General features: G+C 38.2%; 1 protein-coding gene across 1 annotated transcript in view; it reads right to left on the bottom strand.

Annotated features, from left to right (window-relative positions):
• The window catches only part of LOC140760772 (brefeldin A-inhibited guanine nucleotide-exchange protein 2), a 34,702-nt gene extending 21,289 nt beyond the window's left edge, over positions 1-13,413 (bottom strand). The window contains exons 1-6 of the mRNA XM_073097775.1: positions 12,072-13,413; positions 3,263-3,580; positions 2,732-3,077; positions 2,219-2,641; positions 1,854-2,140; positions 1,367-1,640 (exon numbers count right to left, since the gene is read on the bottom strand). Coding sequence (XP_072953876.1) covers positions 1,367-1,640; positions 1,854-2,140; positions 2,219-2,641; positions 2,732-3,077; positions 3,263-3,580; positions 12,072-13,297 — 2,874 coding nt within the window. The 5' untranslated portion in view covers positions 13,298-13,413. The remainder of the gene's footprint in view (positions 1-1,366; positions 1,641-1,853; positions 2,141-2,218; positions 2,642-2,731; positions 3,078-3,262; positions 3,581-12,071) is intronic.
• Positions 13,414-17,513: the final 4,100 nt, after the last annotated feature.

Below are 17,513 nucleotides of genomic sequence, written 5' to 3'. Positions count from 1 at the left end.
CCAAAATGGCTAAAAAAGTGGCCAAAACGACCAATGCGGCATCAATACTGCCAATACGTATTTTTTCTCCGATGACTGATATAGATACTTAGACCTTACCACATGGTTTTTGCAATTATATTGCATTTTATTTTTCGGTTTAGCATATAAATTAAAGTATATATATTGTCTATAGTCAACGCACATTTTATTATAATAGAATGCACACAATTTACATATGTCGTACAAACTAAAAACCATTATGCAATTAAATGCAAAAGTTCTCCCTTACCCTACTAGTATGATAATATGTCATGGTACCTAAAATCGTTGCTTTTCACCACTTCTTATTTCCTATTTTTGTTTTCTTCACTTATCAAATGGCTTCCACTGCTGTGGTTGTTTTTGTTGGTGTATCTAATTTACTACTGCTGCTTCTGATTGATGACTTCTCTTTCAATGCAGTTGCTGCTTGTTTCATTACCTTTATTGCTGCTGAAGTCTAATACAAAGATCGGAAGATTCCAGCTCAAATAAAGCTCTGTTGGTCCACCAATGTGAACAGGAAGGCTGTGTTTCATAGTTTACAAGCTACCCACGTTATGGGCATGAACCTTTTCTCCAAGACCACCTTTCAGATCTATATTACCGTTCTTAACTCCTTTCTGAAGATTGATATCTTGATCTGGTCTAACACAAGAATTCAAGTGTGATTGATCATTCACTTATTGTCTCATCCATTGTACTTTATCAATAAGTCCTAGATTCTTAATTTTGATTCAGAATTGACTATTGCATCAATTTTTACATAGAATTTGGACACCAGCTAATGGCATGGTCTAGTTGTTTATTAATGTCTGTTATATCTGATTGTTGAAATTTAATATAGTAATATTGGATTTCAGATCATCCAAATAAAATGAAAGATCACACGCTGTTGTATAGCAACCTTGATTGCATTAAATTGGTACAAAATTTCATAATAAGGAAAATGGGGAGTACTACAAGCTTCAACCATCTTTCACCTGCATAGTGACAGGAAATCGTATGTGCAGTAAAAAGTAATTGATGATACCTTTCACACAATCAGATTCACATTAACATGTTGAGATGCCTCTAATTGCAAGGTATGAAAACAAAAGAGCATGTAGGACCCCAGCTAACTTATTAGTCAAGTCAAAGAAAATTGAAGGTACAGATGCATGGGAGTATTGCAAACATGATAAATCAATTAGGCTAGATAAGACAAATATAATAAGGGATTCATGCAGTTACTTTATATACAACAAAAATTTAGCTTAAATAAATAGCTAAAATTTTGGAGAACATAATTGGATCATGCCATATCCTAGTCAAGACTCAAGAGTAGGGGATAGATAGAACAAACCTTAATGGCTTCAATATTTTTCTGCCTGATATCTGCAGCAGAGTGGAGAGATGTAAATTTTGCAAGTGAAGTAATAAAGGCATCTCTTTGAGTCTTCATAGACATAGCAGCTGTAACATGGATTGCACAACGAAATCCTTCAAGGCATTGGGATATTACTGTTTCATCATCACTCTGATCAAGTGGAACACTGAATGCAGCAAGCATAGGAGCCCAGCATACCTCAATCATAAACTTCAGGATCACAACGTCTGTTGCCGCATAATATACTGACCTACATTCACAACACAAACACAATTTTCAAACAGCACACACTAACTACTCGCCACTCAAAAAGAAAGCATTTATATATAAATAATGATAAAACATGAAACACCAATGATTGGATCAAGAAGAACATATTAGCAAGCAGACAGTGATTACATCAAACTTCCTTTTTTCGGGGGGCGGTGGGAGGGTGAAGGAAGAGGGGAGGGGAGTAACTTACTCAGATTTGCGAGCCTTCTCTTTAAATTGCTCTTGCATGTGCCTAATCAGATCATCACTTGTCTCCATACGTGAATCTCTTTTGCGTACAACAATATTTAATATGCTATCCAAGCCAAGGATTCTGTTAGTATTTGTAGATTCTTTTTGTTGGGGGGCAAAATCATCATCCTTCATCTTAATTTCATTTTTGGAAATTCTTTCATACAAGGATCTCAAATATTCTTCCGGTAGATCCTTCCCATCATCAATCCCACGATTATTTCTTATGAAATCATCAGGGGACATCTGCATGAACAATTAAATTATAACATACTCATAAAGAACTAAAAAAAATTATAATAGATGAATCGACAACAAAGAGACCTTGTTTTTGACCATTGGGTTATGTGAATCAGTGTTGAGCATTATCACAGAATAAGCAAGGACATAGGCAGTATCTGCACTAGTGAAGACCTTTGGATTGCATTTGCAGTAACGTTCAGCAAATTTTTCCATAATCCGATCAATCTTTTGTGCCTCACCAGGCAACCTAAAGCCTTGAAGAAAGGCTCTAATTGCTTCATCAAACTCCATCCCTTGAAAATCAAAAGAATCCACATATGCATGCATGACTTTGAGGGATAACTCCTCCCTCTCTCCAAGATAATCACCAATCAAGGTCTTGTCCAAGCCAGATGCACTTTTAAGGAAAGCAGCTATCTCCTCTGGTGAGTCGCCTACCTTCTTTGCATTGATAAGGAATTCAATTCCTTTCTTAGGTTTGCGATTAAAAAGAGAAATGCCTTCCTGTTATTTGGAAATGCATTGATTAGTTGCATTGGAGGATTTCACCAATAAAATATAATAGATGTACATCTAAGAGAGAAATGAAGGTACCTGAAGTTCTAGTTTGTATGCCCTACGCTGCTCAAAGGATGCAGCTTCTGATACTCCATTTGCTGCTTCAGAGTGTGAATCAGTTCCTTCAGCAGGCTCCTCTCCGTTGCCATTTGCCACTGGAGGTTCCTTACCACATTCAGTATCATCCTCCACTGTTTCTGTATTAGGGGAATTTCGATCTGGAATTCTCAGTTGTTTATTCATCCAATCCCCCATCGATCTTAAAATTGCAACTAAGCATTTCATTGCTTCACTCTTCATTGTAGAGTCCTCAGATGGTAACAATGTTGTAGAAACACCAGGAGGAGGCCCCTGAGCAGTCTTTAGCAGGCCATTTACCATTCTGTAACCAGATCAACAGCATAGGGGAAAATATATGAGAATATCTACATATACTCGTTACGAGGTTAAGTGGTTAACTAAGGTGCCCTGTATAGTTATAGGAGACTGACAACTACGAGCAAGGATTAGGAGACTGGTGACAACAAGCAATGTACCAAGAATAGCACAGTGTTGGAGATAAATTACCTCTCAAATATGTTTGACGAATGGACATCACAGTCATAATTAATGAAAATGTCAACCAAGATTTGAGAATCTAGACACAGCTTCTCCAAAAATCGAAGGACAATTATCTTCTGCTGGTAATTTGGTTGAGCAACATTTTCCAAAACTCTAAGAACAATCATCGGAAAGAAGACTCCTATCTCTGCTTTCAACCCCGGTCTAAACCGTGAAACCAGGCTCATAAATATCGAACAGGAGAGCTGAAAAACAATCATATGAGTTGAAGCACTGTTCTTCAAAAGTGACAGGCATAGATACTGCTTAATAGCACCTAAAAACCTGCTTAATTGCAAGCAAACTTGTCAGAAGTCTGAACACAAATGGCAATACAACATGACACAATAAACTTGATAGATGTAATCAGGAGATGAGAAATAAATTATGCATATTCTATACATTTGATATTAGATACAAATTTATCTATGCATATTAATATGAAATTGACAAGTCTAATCACCACAAATGCATAGAAGTAATATGAAATTGTTGTATTCCCCAAATGAATGATAATTGGAGGAACTAAAAAAAATGTCCTTCACATTATGATTGTCTTGAAAGTCTTAATGCATGTAATCCAATAATATCATTTTCACCAAGGTTCCAAAACTCAGTATCGGGATCGAAATTGACCAATAGAAAAGATGATACATATCGACTGTATCGGTCACCTATATCAGATCAGACTATTTTTAGTTTCGTCAAATTCTAAATATTATTTAAAATGTAAAAAAAAATTCTAAAAATTTATAAAAGATAACTAAAAATGAAGAAATAAAAATTAGTCGCATATAAACTTTCAAAAACTAAAGAAAAAACTTACTCAAAACTATAATGAATTTTGACTTGAATTAGACAAATTTTTATACGTATGAACTTTAAAAATTAAAGAAAAAACTTACTCAAAACTATAATGAATTTTAACTTGAATTAGACAATTTTTAAAACTCGTAAACTATTACTGTAGAACAATATGAAAAGAAATATCTCTCTTCATTGTTGTTTTATAGCAGTAAGAAAAGAGAAGTTAAAAAGTGGGTGATAAAAAAAATTCATGTGAATTCACTAAACTGTGGACTAACTAGAGGAGCTCACCAAAAAGGCCGCCAAATGAACTCGGTAAAGTGTGAGAATGAGAGGAGAGTGTGTGTAAGAGATAGAAAGTAAAAACTAAAATTTTAAAAAAAAAAGCAGTTGATAACATCAATTATTAATGTCTCCTAGATTAGATAAATTTTAAATTCGACCTGAATCTTAAAAAAAATTAAATTCAACCAATACGGCAAAGTTTCAACAATTCGGCCTATATGGCTGAGACAGATCGGCCGATACGGCCAAAACTAGTTGAAACTAGCCAATACTGGTCGAAATCGGACCAAAACTAGTCTGATCAGGATCGATTATGGCCGATCCAACTCAAGATCGGTCCATTTTGCGATCCATGCTTTTCACCAAGCTAGTTATGTGGAAGATGAAGAACATTATCAAAGGTAATAAAAACAAGATGACTGATTGTACCACATAGAGTGTTATGTTCTCAGAAATCTAAGAGTATTGGTGAACCACTATTTGAATTAAGAAAAGGTTGAGTAGGATGCTTGCACAATTATTAATAACCAGCCATGTTCATGTCGTTTGATCATTATTAGACTATCGCCCCTTTTTGTTGTAATCTAATTTTATCTTTTTGGATTCCTTTCCTCCAATCTACATGATAATTGATTTCATAGGTCCAGCAAATAATTGTCTGTATTGTTGTTATGGAAAAATTATTCATTTTCAAAAAAGCAAGGAAATAACAGTAGATATTTAATACACAAAAAGGGCTTCTTTGACCACTGTAACAAGTTGAACATCTGAATGAGTTCCTTGATTGTGAAATCAGACCAGAGAACTGAAGTTGAATGATTCTTCTGTTATAGACATAGTGGAGTAACTTGGTTCGCACACCTTTTGTAGAGATAATCTGTAATAACCTACAATTAGCTATCTATTAAGTCAGAAAATTTCTAGTACATTTCTACAGAACTTTTGTCTACAATATGTGGAGGGCATAATTTAGAAGAAAGAATGTCCAAAGGACATCATTTCACTGAACACTTCTCCAAGTTCTCATCTATTGTAAAAGGATTTTCAGACATAAGAACAGGAGGAAAACAAATTAAATAGTACTTTCACTTGTCTGTGGACAGAGTGTTTGGTTGTAATATAAAATGTATATGGTTGCATCCTACCACATAATCCATCTCATAAAATGTTTTGAGAATTGGTCAACGTGACCTCTTAGGCAGCCACATCAGGTAGGGCAGCCACCAAGGCACCAAGTCTACATGTTATGTGGGTCCTTAAGATGGTTTTAAGTACCTAGGCAATTAGTTAGGTGCTAGGCATCACTTTTGAAATTTTTAGCAGTAATAGTACATTTATTAAGTTAAAAAGAAAATACTATTCAAATTGATATCCAGACCTATCTAATTTAAGTTACAAGGGAGTTCCTAATTCCTATTAAGTGGGTATTTTCAAGGGTTGAAATATTGGGATTGGGATCGGCATCGACATCGACATCGGCTATCCTAAAAAACGATATATATCAGTTGTATCAACTATTTTTAATAACGTAAAATTCTAAAAATTATTTTAAAATACAGAAAAAATCTTCAATTTTTTTAAAAATGGCAGAAAAAATAAATAATATAAATTGCTCAGATATTAAATTTGAAAGAAAACTCACTCACTCTCTCTCTCTTTATCTCTCTCCCACACACTCTCTTCTCCTTCGGCACTCTCTCAGTCAGAGGGAAATTTAAAAAAAGACTCATCTCTCCTACTCTCTCAATCACCCCCACTCTTGGTCTTCCTCTCTCCTGCTCTCTGATTCACTCTATCACTCACTCCCTCTCTCCCATTCTTTGTCATTCTATCTCTCTCTCTTCCTTTCTCTTACTTTCCCTCAACCTCTCGCTCTCCTTTTTGCTTTCTCTCTCCGTTGTTGCATAACAAAGAGGAAGAGAGAAGAGGGAGAGCAAAGGTGGAGAGACAGAGGTAAGGAGGTCTTCGGAGAGAGAAAGAGGTGTGGGGGTTGCAGGAGAATGGGAGAAATTGAAAAAACCAAAAAACGATTGATAAAAAAAAAAGGAATTACCTCAGATCATCGAAGTGAGGTGTCGTAGGATTTGTCAGAAGAGGAGCTTGTCGAACTTCTATTTTGATGGATCAACGTTGAGGACTTCGCCAAAGTGCATAAGAGAGAAAAAGAGAGAGATGATCCTACTAGAAAAGGGATATCCCTAGGTTGGATCCAAATGGGATCCAATCCATTTACTAACTCGTGTTAGGGTATTTCGGTCGAAACAAGTTTGATATGGATCAGGTTTCGGTCGATCCCAACAATCAATTAACTAGTTTCATGGTGGAATCAAGATGGGCTATGGTTGATCCTGATCTGTTACAACCCATTCGGATTAGGACCCATCAAAATTAACCATGGGTATTTTTGCCTGAATTCTACTTTTCTCTACAATAAGGTAAAGAGAACGGATTTTTTTACTATTGGAGAAGGGCATTTGGAACTTCCATGCGCACTTCAATATTTTACTTTCATATTAAATATTGGTGGAGAGTTGCACTCTCTAAGAAGATCTAGCACCCACCATATCACAATTAGCACTCTTTCCAAGATGATGTAACATCCACCATGACACAATCAACAGAATTTTAGATAGAATTTGAATTTGAAGCATAACATTTTTAGTTGATAAATAGTACCAAATACAAACTAGGTTCTAGGTTGTTCCTAGTTTACACATTCTAGAACTTACCTATAGGCTAAAACGATATGACAAATCCTATAACACAAGATTTGCAAGGTAAGGATTGTCGCGCCAATAAGGTATCAACACGTGACACAGGCACATGCCAAAGATACTACCCTTGTCACTATATATTGATTTTAATTAATGAAAATTAAAGAGAAAATTACAGGAAAATATAAAATAATTGAGGGTACAATTGTAATTATACTAAGTAGATCTACTACATAGAGGTTGATCTTAAGTCTTAACCCACGTGTGTTTATAGATTGCAATTTCACCAATATATAAAACTTAGAATTTTCCATAAATTTTCCACCCTAATTTAAAAAGTTCAAAAAGTAGGAAAATCTTCAAATTAGAGCCTAATTGGTCTAGAATCCAAGTACATCAACTTTATATATATTATTTTCAACCATAAACTGTAATCCATTGGTTGAAATTGCAATCATAAAAAAAAAATTATGGGTTTCCCAAACTATTGTTCTTTGAAAATAGAATTAGAGAAAATCATCAAATTGAATTCTACTTGCAGATGGGATGCAGATTGAAAATTAATGGAATGCAATCACTAGAAGATTAGCACCAAAACATGGAAAACTAAAACAACAGCATCTTAACAATAGAGAGAACTCAGAGAACAGCAATAACGACAGAACTATAAGCATACAAGTTCATTTTTTATATTTCTAATGAGATAGGGCATGCCAGTCATCTTAAAAGGTGTACTGAATTGTTTAATGCCTAGAAGGTCTATATGACAGAATCTCACTATAGTTATTGAATGGATTACTCATACAAAGAACGTAACATTAATATCATCCTAAGAATAGGAGGTCAAATGTGCTATATATAAGGGTTGGGGCTCACAGAATACTGTGGATTGCTAATAGATAGAGAAGGAACAACAGCATGCAGCACCGAGAATATAATTGAAAAGTAAAACAAAAACAAAAGTAGCCATATGGCCCATATCAATTGGCTCAATGAATGCTCAGAAACTAGCGGTGCTAACTTGTCATTGTTTCCTACAATCTGTAGGGTTTCTTGGCAAAGAACTATTCTGAGAAGTGATCTCTATTTTTGCATCTGACATCCTACTGAGCAGCCTTTTATATATGATATAGTAATTCAACGTGAGTGATTCTCCATGGAGGCTAACACATTTTCAAATTAGTGAAGCCAGAAACATCGACCAACAACACATACACTGGTGATTCATGGGTCGAAGGTTGGAACCCATTTGATCTTTCACCGAGTTAGCTATTACAAGGACCAAGTCTGTTCTTAGGCTTTTCTACAATCTCCTTCATTGTGGTTCATAAAAGTTTGAAGGAAATGAAGATTTTCATCAGATTGTTCAGTCTTCTTCCAATAATTTTAATTCTATTCTGACCCAACCTTTTGCTTATATTGATTTCATAGAAGAAAAAGTATGTCATATTAGCGCTGTACCTTAACCAGAAACAAGCTAAATTGCAGGTTTACATCAAGAAATTACAAATTAGTTCAACCTAGGTCCTAATTTTCTAAGCATTCTTGTGAAGTCATATGGTGTACTCTGTGGGAACAAGTGGTAGGAGCACATTACAAGGATGTTCAAGTCTTCATGTTAGATAGCATTAGCTAATCAGGAACAATAGAGAATTAATGACAATATTTTGAACCATATAATGCAACATGTGATTACATGATGTAAAGCAAGGTTTATATATATTTCTCCATTCTATACTGCTCTATAATTTCACAATCTTACATTCAAGCTTCTTCTAGTAGCTTACTTGCACAGACAATCAAAAATTATTTCCTGATGGAACTTCTGTTTTGTGTTTAATTTAAAATAAAGATGGAGTAACTTGCATGGAGTGCATTAGCAATCACTAGTTATACACGAGGATTGATGTGCCAAGGGCACCAATAGAGGTGATCATCAGGCAGGCCAAGCTGGGTTCAAACTAGGCACTCTATTCACTAGCTCGCCCAAGAGTGGGTCAAATCGAGCTAGCTTTGCACTAGGCTAGAATAGTCTACTCTATTACCACCCACCAACCCATGAAAGAGAGAGTTTAAAAGGCGGGTTGGGCTCTACTGGGTTCATCTTCCCTAGTTTCTTTAAATGGGTGCTCTACTGAGAGAAGAGAAGAGCCGCAATGACAAGGGAGAGAAGAAGAGAGCAACATACGACCATGAAGGACTCTGGCCATCCCACCACGCTCTGGCAATTGCTGCAGCCACCATAAAGAGCTGCGCTATCATTGCCACCAAGAAGACGATAAACCTTGCCATTATCCTATTGAAGGGAAGTATTAGGATAGTCTAAAGCTCTAGAATCGATACTATACGAGTGCAATGGGCAATACAATGTTCTTTAATGGCAGCTTGGACCTCTCTGACCCCAAAACAGAGGTGTTCTAGTCGAGCAAATCCGATGGCGATGATCGTCTCATCCTCCTCAACTCCTCTAACCTCCAAATTTGATGATAACTACAGTTGTCAGAGCAACAACGACGATGAGGATTGCCAGACAAGTAAGCCAGCAATGACGAGGAGGCCTTCGCGAAGGATGGATCAAAGGTCAAGAGAAAAGGAGAAAGAATAAGTCCCCTCGATCGCAACAAAATTGAAGTCCGAGAGGCCAACAATGACAACCACTCCAACGGCAAGAAAGTAGGAGATCATCACCTTGCTGTAGGCAGTAATGGAGAAGACACACGACGGCGATCCTTTCATGCATCGACATTGGGGAGGCTGGAGGCGAGAGTAATATGAGTAAAGGAAGAACTTAAACGAGCTGATTGGGTTGGGTTTTCGAGTCACGCTCACAAATTAGGCTAACTGGTTGGGCTTTTAGACGGGCCTGGGCATGCAAATACCTAGCCCATACCACCTATCGCCTATTCAGGCTCCGATCGAGCTTGGCTCAAATCGGGCCTTAGCCGCACTTAACCGAACAGGTTCGAGCTGAGCCTAGGCGGGTTGGGGCAATTGATCACCTCTAGGCACCATGCATATCGACCTTGGCTCAAGACATGTGGAACCTATATGCCTTTACAAGGATGGACTAAATATACCCAAATAAAGCCTTTAAAGTATTTTTAAGGACTTAAAATAGGTTTCAGAGACTAAATTAAATATTTTGATATAAATATTGATATAACACATGCAATTTCTCATAAAAATGTTAGATATACTAGAATCATACACCAATTACAATTTGATGATTTTCCACAAAAAGAGGTTTCAGATTTTTTTAGACCTAGGGCTTAGAGGAAAAGTAAGATTTACCTTTGATTTCTAAAATTTGAAGAGTAGTTTAAATAGATCAAGCACGAAAAAATAAATCAATTTCCTAAGGGAGGAAATCCCAAATCAACTCAGATATGCTCAATACCTATTGGAAAGGTTGGCACAAGCCAATACAAGGGAGTATTGACAGGGGTGTCAAAATAAACGAGCAGTTCGGGCTCGGCTCAACTGAAGCTCGAGCCTAAGCTTATTTTCGAAGTTTGATTTGAATTTCGAGCCGAGCCTAAGCTGAAGCCGGCTCGCTCAGGCTCAGCTCGATGGGCTCGTTACAGCCTTTTGCCCGGTTAGAAGGCAACCAACTACCGGCTATATGCATATATATACACACACACACATATATATATATATACACACTTGAAGAGTTATCGAGTAATAGAGTTACGGCACGGCCATCATTGCCTATGCCTATGCCTATGTATTACATGATAGAGTGCAAAGAGTTCTGCAGAACTAAATGTAGTCTCTTGTCAAGTCGTCATCTCTAAGTAAAGGTCTAGGCTTGTCAAGTCGAGAGAGCAATTGCTTATGGAGCTAAGGAGCTAACAATTCCTATTTATTTCAATGAGTAATTCAAAAGAGAAAGCATTTATTAGTAATACCAATCTCATAGTTTCCCATTTCAATCTCCCCCTGGACATTTATGTAAGTGCCTCCAAACTCCAGCGGGTGAAAGATCCAATTTTGGAGCAACGAGCAAACTTTGCATCACCACTTTAGAGAGAGAGCAATGGGGAGAGGAAGAACTCAGATAAAGAGGATAGAAAACTCAACGCAAAGGCAGCCCATATTCTATAAAAGAAGACGTACCTAACAAAATCTCCTCTTACTCCTTCGGTCTCCCCTTCTTCCATCGACCTTCTCCTTCTCCTCCTCCTTCGGCAAGCCACTGCCGCCGTCACCTCCTCCTACAATCAGGCTTGGGCTCGAGTCAAGCTCGGGCTGGCTCGACTCGATTTAAGCTGAGCCGAGCCTAAATATTAAATTAGGCTAGAAACCAATTATGAGCTGAGCCTAAACTAGAGTCAGCTCGCTCAGGCTCAGCTCTTTTACACCCCTAAGCATCGAGACACTCTCCCTGTATCGATGTTGGTAATTGAGTGGGACAACAATCCATGGTTATAAAGCCGATGATGATTTATATATTTTTCTTGTCCATGGTTATACAGCCATCGATGATTTATATATTTCAAAAGAAAATCTCCACTATAATAGATAAACTATAAAGATATTGCAGTTTGACCAAATATAGCCTAAATTTAGGACCGAAATCTCTAATTCTAACATGAATTGGTACAAAATATTATTTGATTCACTTTATGCACAAAACTGTTATGAAGATTACTCCTTCAGAACTGCATGTAAATGTTTCACTCTTGGTATTTGAATTAAGGAGATTTAATGGCAATAGCACCTGACTGATTATTAAAGCACAAGATCTACATTTTAATCCACTGCACCTGTAAATCAATTTATGGGTCTATATAACAGACTCGAAAAGATTCACGCAAGAGACAGTTATCTGTATATCATTTTCAAGTTGAGATTTTTAACTAAAGCCCTTTTGTGTTCTGACTGAAGTTTATTCTCGAGCTAATTAAAAGACTCTTAGATTTTGTAAGTAAAAGAAGATTAGATGGCATGTCAAGAAAGTAGAGCACCTCTCGCTGGTCCTAAACACGGCTCCAGCATTCTCCAGCAAAATCTTGAGAAGCTCCAAAGCTACAATCTTTCCCTTCATCAGTGCTGGATCTGCTGCCGCCTCCTTAGGAGGGGTCTTCATTGAGAGCTTACAAAGTGCCCGGAACACCAGGAATGCATCCCGCCTCAATTTGTTCCCAATCTGCACCTCCAAATCATCATCCCTGTCTCCCACGCCGTCCACCCCAAGTTCGTCTTTCCGGCCCTCCAGTGCAGTCTTGTACATGCTAATCTCCCAATACTTGGCATCAAGCATATCCTTATCCGTGGAGTCCAAGAGATCCGCTGGATTCGCACTCTCCACTGCGGTCGACTCAAATGCGCCGTCATGTGCGCCACTACCTGCAGAACCAGATGCCGTCTTGGTGAGCAGCGGGGGTGTGGATTGGTTCAGCACGACATCGATGTCCCCAATGATCTTGGTTATGAACCCCTGGACAAAGTTGACGTCGCCAGCAGCAGCAGGGGAGGGATCGACAGGCTTCATCATCTCTGCGACGACAATGGGCTGAACGGGGACGGTAGAGGAGTCGGCCTCCATTCGGCGGAAGACAATGACGAGCATCTGGATCAAGGACGCCTTGGCGGTGGTCTGGTTGACGGGGTTCTTGCTGCCGAGGTAGAGATCGTAGCAGGTGCGGACAACGTGGAGCAGGGCGTCGCCGTGAATGCGGAGCGAGGTGGAGGTGACGGCGGAGAGGAGGGTCTTCAAAACGAGAAGCTCGATGTAGTCGTCGGAGTTGGCGCCGGGAGGGTGGGAGTTGCAGACGGCGTCGATGAGCTGGACGAGGAGGCGGGAGTCAGGGGAAGGGGACGAGGGGTCGGCCTCGCCGTGGAGGTAGGAGTGCGAGATGAGCTTCTGGACGCAGTCGAGGGCGGGATCGACAATCTTAGGGGAGGCGGAGGAGAGGGCGGAGATGAGAGGGGAGAGGATGGACTCCGACTCCGCCAAAGAGAGGTCAGCGCGGCCGCCGTCGCGGAGGGGGCCAGGGAGGGAGGAGGAAGGAGAAGAAGGAGTGTCGGGAGAAGAAGAAGAAGAGGGGGAGGAGAGCTTGTCGATTAGGGATTTGCACTGGTGAGAGAGCTTCGAATGACCTTTGCGCCATGAGGCGTTCTTGATTACCTTCTCTAAGGTGGGGATTAGGATTGCATTGAGCCGGGATTCGGCTTCCGCAGGGGAAGCCATCGCCGGGATTGTTGGATCTCGGCGGCGGAGAGTGGCTGATGATCCGGGGAGAGCTGGATCTGGGAGGGGAGTAGAGATCTTGGGTCAGGGGAGCTTTGAGGGAGGGAGCATGAAAATGTGCGGCTTTGTGTGTTTTTAGTTTAGCCCCTGAAGACTACATTATTTACGTAAATTGAATGCCGTTGACAATGTGGTCTCATAGTTTGGTTTATCTCCTCGAGACCACTCTTACTCGTGCTTTTATCTTAATATAATTCTTGTATATATCTATGATTAATTTTAAAATATATATATTTATATTCGTTATATATATAAGAATATATGGTTATATTTCTTTTTGAGGATACATAACTACGAGTCTAAGACTACGAGGTCAAAAATATAAGTCATATTAAGATTATTAAACTCAAAATTGAAACTGCCAAAATAATCCAACCGCTCGATCCCGGTCAAACTAGGCTCGAATCTAAAACCCCGCTGAGCGTGCCTTACTATTAACGTCGACAATTCCAATTATTATCATCTCTCTCAACAATATCGATAAGTTGGCTGCAAATATGGATAAAGTCTCTACAGCCATCAATTAATTCCAGATTTATGCATCATATAAGACAAATATTCTTTAGCACCCATTAATATTTGGTTTAATTTCGTTTAAACTCCTGCATTATTATTATCTTGACATAAACTCTTTAAAAAAAAATTATTACTCATATATATTTCTTAAACTAAGAAAACAAATTCACGTATACCTCCTTAAATCAAAAAAAAAATTAATTCAAGAAATATATGTAGTAGAAAAACAAGTTCACAAAGTGTATATAAAAAATAACAATAGTTTGTAAGGTCAGGTGCAATTTTTTTCTTACTATTGTTTAAGTCATTACCAATCAACATATAGCAATTCAACAATCCTTGAATTCTCATTATCCTTGCCATTTTATAATAATCATGCATATGTATGGTGATCTCTTATCTCATATAATATATATTGCTACCTCTAATAATTTTTCTTTTGATTATGCAGACTTGCAAAGTAGAAACATTATCATCTAATCTTTATAATTATCTTCTTAATATCTCCTACTTGCCAATTTGGATTGTCCACCGAAATGGTTCTCCTTATCATTATTGTTACAAAACTTGAGAAATCTGAGCTTTCTTCATCATTTTAGACTTCCAAATTTTTAGAATAATATTATGTAATTATTTATCTTCACATTATAAATTTTAAAAACGTTTGTATCTTGTGAGTATTATTTATAGCAAGATTGAGATGTGTGAAATGAAATGAAATGAAATGAATATATAAGTTAGCATGCTAGAGATCTACTGCAATAATTTAAATTGAAGTAATAATAAAACATTCAATTAGGGGATGCAAAGGTGTGTAAGCAAATCCCAAATGTTAATACCGCTAGGTTTTTAGCATTGAAATATATATATATATATATATATATATGTTTTTTATAAGATTTGGTTTGAAATTTTTTTAAGATTTGAAGCAAGCAAGTCAATGCGTTCAAAGGCACACTATGGATCTTATGAAAATACAAAAGCATATTTTCAGCCGTTTAAATACACTCAGTGGATCATTCGAATGTTCAAAATTAAAATGATATTTTTAATTATTCGAACACATTTGTAAAAAACCCCTAGACACACGTATGTATCTAAACACTAGGCAATAATATCGCTCGTTCGCTTAAGTAAAAGATCAAAGAAATATTAAGAACGAAAGCAGAGATGAACGCCAAGATTTTAACGTGGAAAAACCCAAAACGGAAAAAAACCACGGATCCAAACTTCGATCAAAACCAATCACTATGATAGTAGCAGTTACAAGACTGACTCACAAAACAACCCGTCGATCCAAACGACTTTGTTCTCTCAGTCTTGATCGCTAGAACCCACGATTCACTGCATCTTGTGATTGAAGTACAATCTCAGTAGCCCTCGAGATTGATCTTTCGTCTAGATAGCCCTTAAGACGAAAGATAAAGATTTGTAGATGCGAAGGACCTTGTTTGTTGAAGAACCGATGTAGCCTTCAAAAAGTCTCCTTGAATAATCTTCTTCAACTCCCTAGAGTTAGGGTTTCACAATCCTTATATATGATCTTCAAGATAGAGCCAAATCTGAGTCTTATCCGTATTCACAAAAATCCAATAAATTGCAAACTTCATAGGTGCATTCGAACGCGGCCCGGGTGCGTTTGAACGGCCTGACTTAATCTCAGGTGCGTTCGAACGGGCCCAAGTGCGTTCGAACGCGACAGCTTGAATTCTTCAGGTTGCGTTCGAACGCGTTTGTGAACGCTGCTTGTAACGCCCCCGCCCGGCACGGACACATGCACGCCCACGCGCCCACACGGCACGCGCGGCGCACGCGACAGGTCAGGCGGGGCCCGTCACGCACAGATACACTCCTGTGCACATACAATCATGACATCATCAAATAACACCTGCTAACATATCCATGATCACATAATCCATCACCAAATAAATCATACTCTTAACCAAATAAACCTGTTAACATATGAATATCAAAATACACAATAATACACACTAGACCGCTACATAATCTGGCAAGACCCACACAGGCCACAACAAACCATCAAGATACAACTAAAATAACTAATACAAGGGTACACTATGATTCGACCTGTATTATACAAATCATCGTCTAATACAAAAGAGTACAAATATCAAATACTGGTACAACTTAATTTCTATATAAACTATCATTTATACCATCTCGCATCTATAGCTCACCTCATCAACACTCTAAAATATCTTCTCAAGTCGCTATCACGTACCACATATTTGAGGGGTTAGAAAAGAAATAAAGAGAGTCATGAGCAAAAGGCTCAGTGAATAGACCTTACCCCGAATCAGTGATGCCAAACAGAGAGTAAATCATGTACTGGATAATATGAATCAGAAAGCACCATCATGTCATGAATGAGTATATGAATGTATCCTCAATAATACATAAATAAAAAGTAGATAACATGTCATACTGATAAAAATATACAATCCTCGACAATGAATAAATAAATCTCCATGTCATATAATCATCATAACTCTCTATCAAATATGACACATGATGCATGCCGACCATGACCATGTTATGATATCAAATGCAATCATATGTGATGTATATTGACCACTCGATAATCAGGTAATCAGATGATAATGAAATTATATGCATTTCTCAACATCTCAATCATCAATGTCATCTCTATATGTCATCATCATACTAGACCACTGTGCACAGTCAACACCCGGTACCTAGGGGTGGCAATCGGGTCGGGTTAAGCGGGTTCGGGTCGGGTCAGATTCGGGTCGGGTCAACATCTCCCTAACACGAACACGACCCGATTATTAAACGGGTTGTATTTAGTAAACACGAACACGACCCGTTTATTAAACGGGTAACACGACAACCCGTGTAACCCGTTTATTAAATGGGTCGGGTTAAAACAGCACAACCCGTGTAACCCGTTTAAAAAATGGGTCGTATTAACACGACCCGAATAATACAATAATATTTAATTATTTACTATTTAACCCCATATAAAAATTAATATTTACTAATTTACACTATATAAATAATACATTATACAATAATATCTTTTCAACTCAAAATTTATACAACATAAAAATAATAATTATAAGTATTAAGCCATTAACCCTGCATTCAAACAGAATTTATTATACAATTGACTGGGCTAACACAAATAGAATCTTTTATACAATAAACTCTCAGTTATACAAGCCATTAACCCACAAATCCTAACACAAATCCTTAATTACAACTATAAGTCGGTAACAAATCCAACTCCTCAATGATAGAGATCGGAGACTGACGGCGATGGCGTGGTAGATCAATCGACCGACAGCGACGACGATGGGGCGGGCAGGCAGGCGTGCAAGAAGGATGGCGATCCGTCGGAGATCTAAGGAGAGAAGGGTGGCGGTGGAGGCGAGGCCTCGAGAGGGAGGATCAGAGAAGATCGAGCCTTAAGATTTCCGTCGGAAGTCTGAGGAGAGGCAAGGCTGCAAGAGAGTGGGAGGCCCGTCGGAGATGAGGAGAGAAGGCTGCGGTGGCGACGAGAGCTTGCCATTGGCGGCGGTGGAGGTGAGAGGGAGGAGGGGAAGAGATGATGAGATTTCGAAGAAGAAGGGATCTAATGGAAGAAGACCATTAAGCT

The sequence above is a fragment of the Typha angustifolia genome, chromosome 6, assembly GCF_048772165.1.
Source record: "Typha angustifolia cultivar Huaian chromosome 6, ASM4877216v1, whole genome shotgun sequence".
Taxonomy (NCBI): domain Eukaryota; kingdom Viridiplantae; phylum Streptophyta; class Magnoliopsida; order Poales; family Typhaceae; genus Typha; species Typha angustifolia.
The sequence above is the reverse complement of the archived record's forward strand: the minus strand, read 5'-3'. Positions and strand labels throughout refer to the sequence as shown.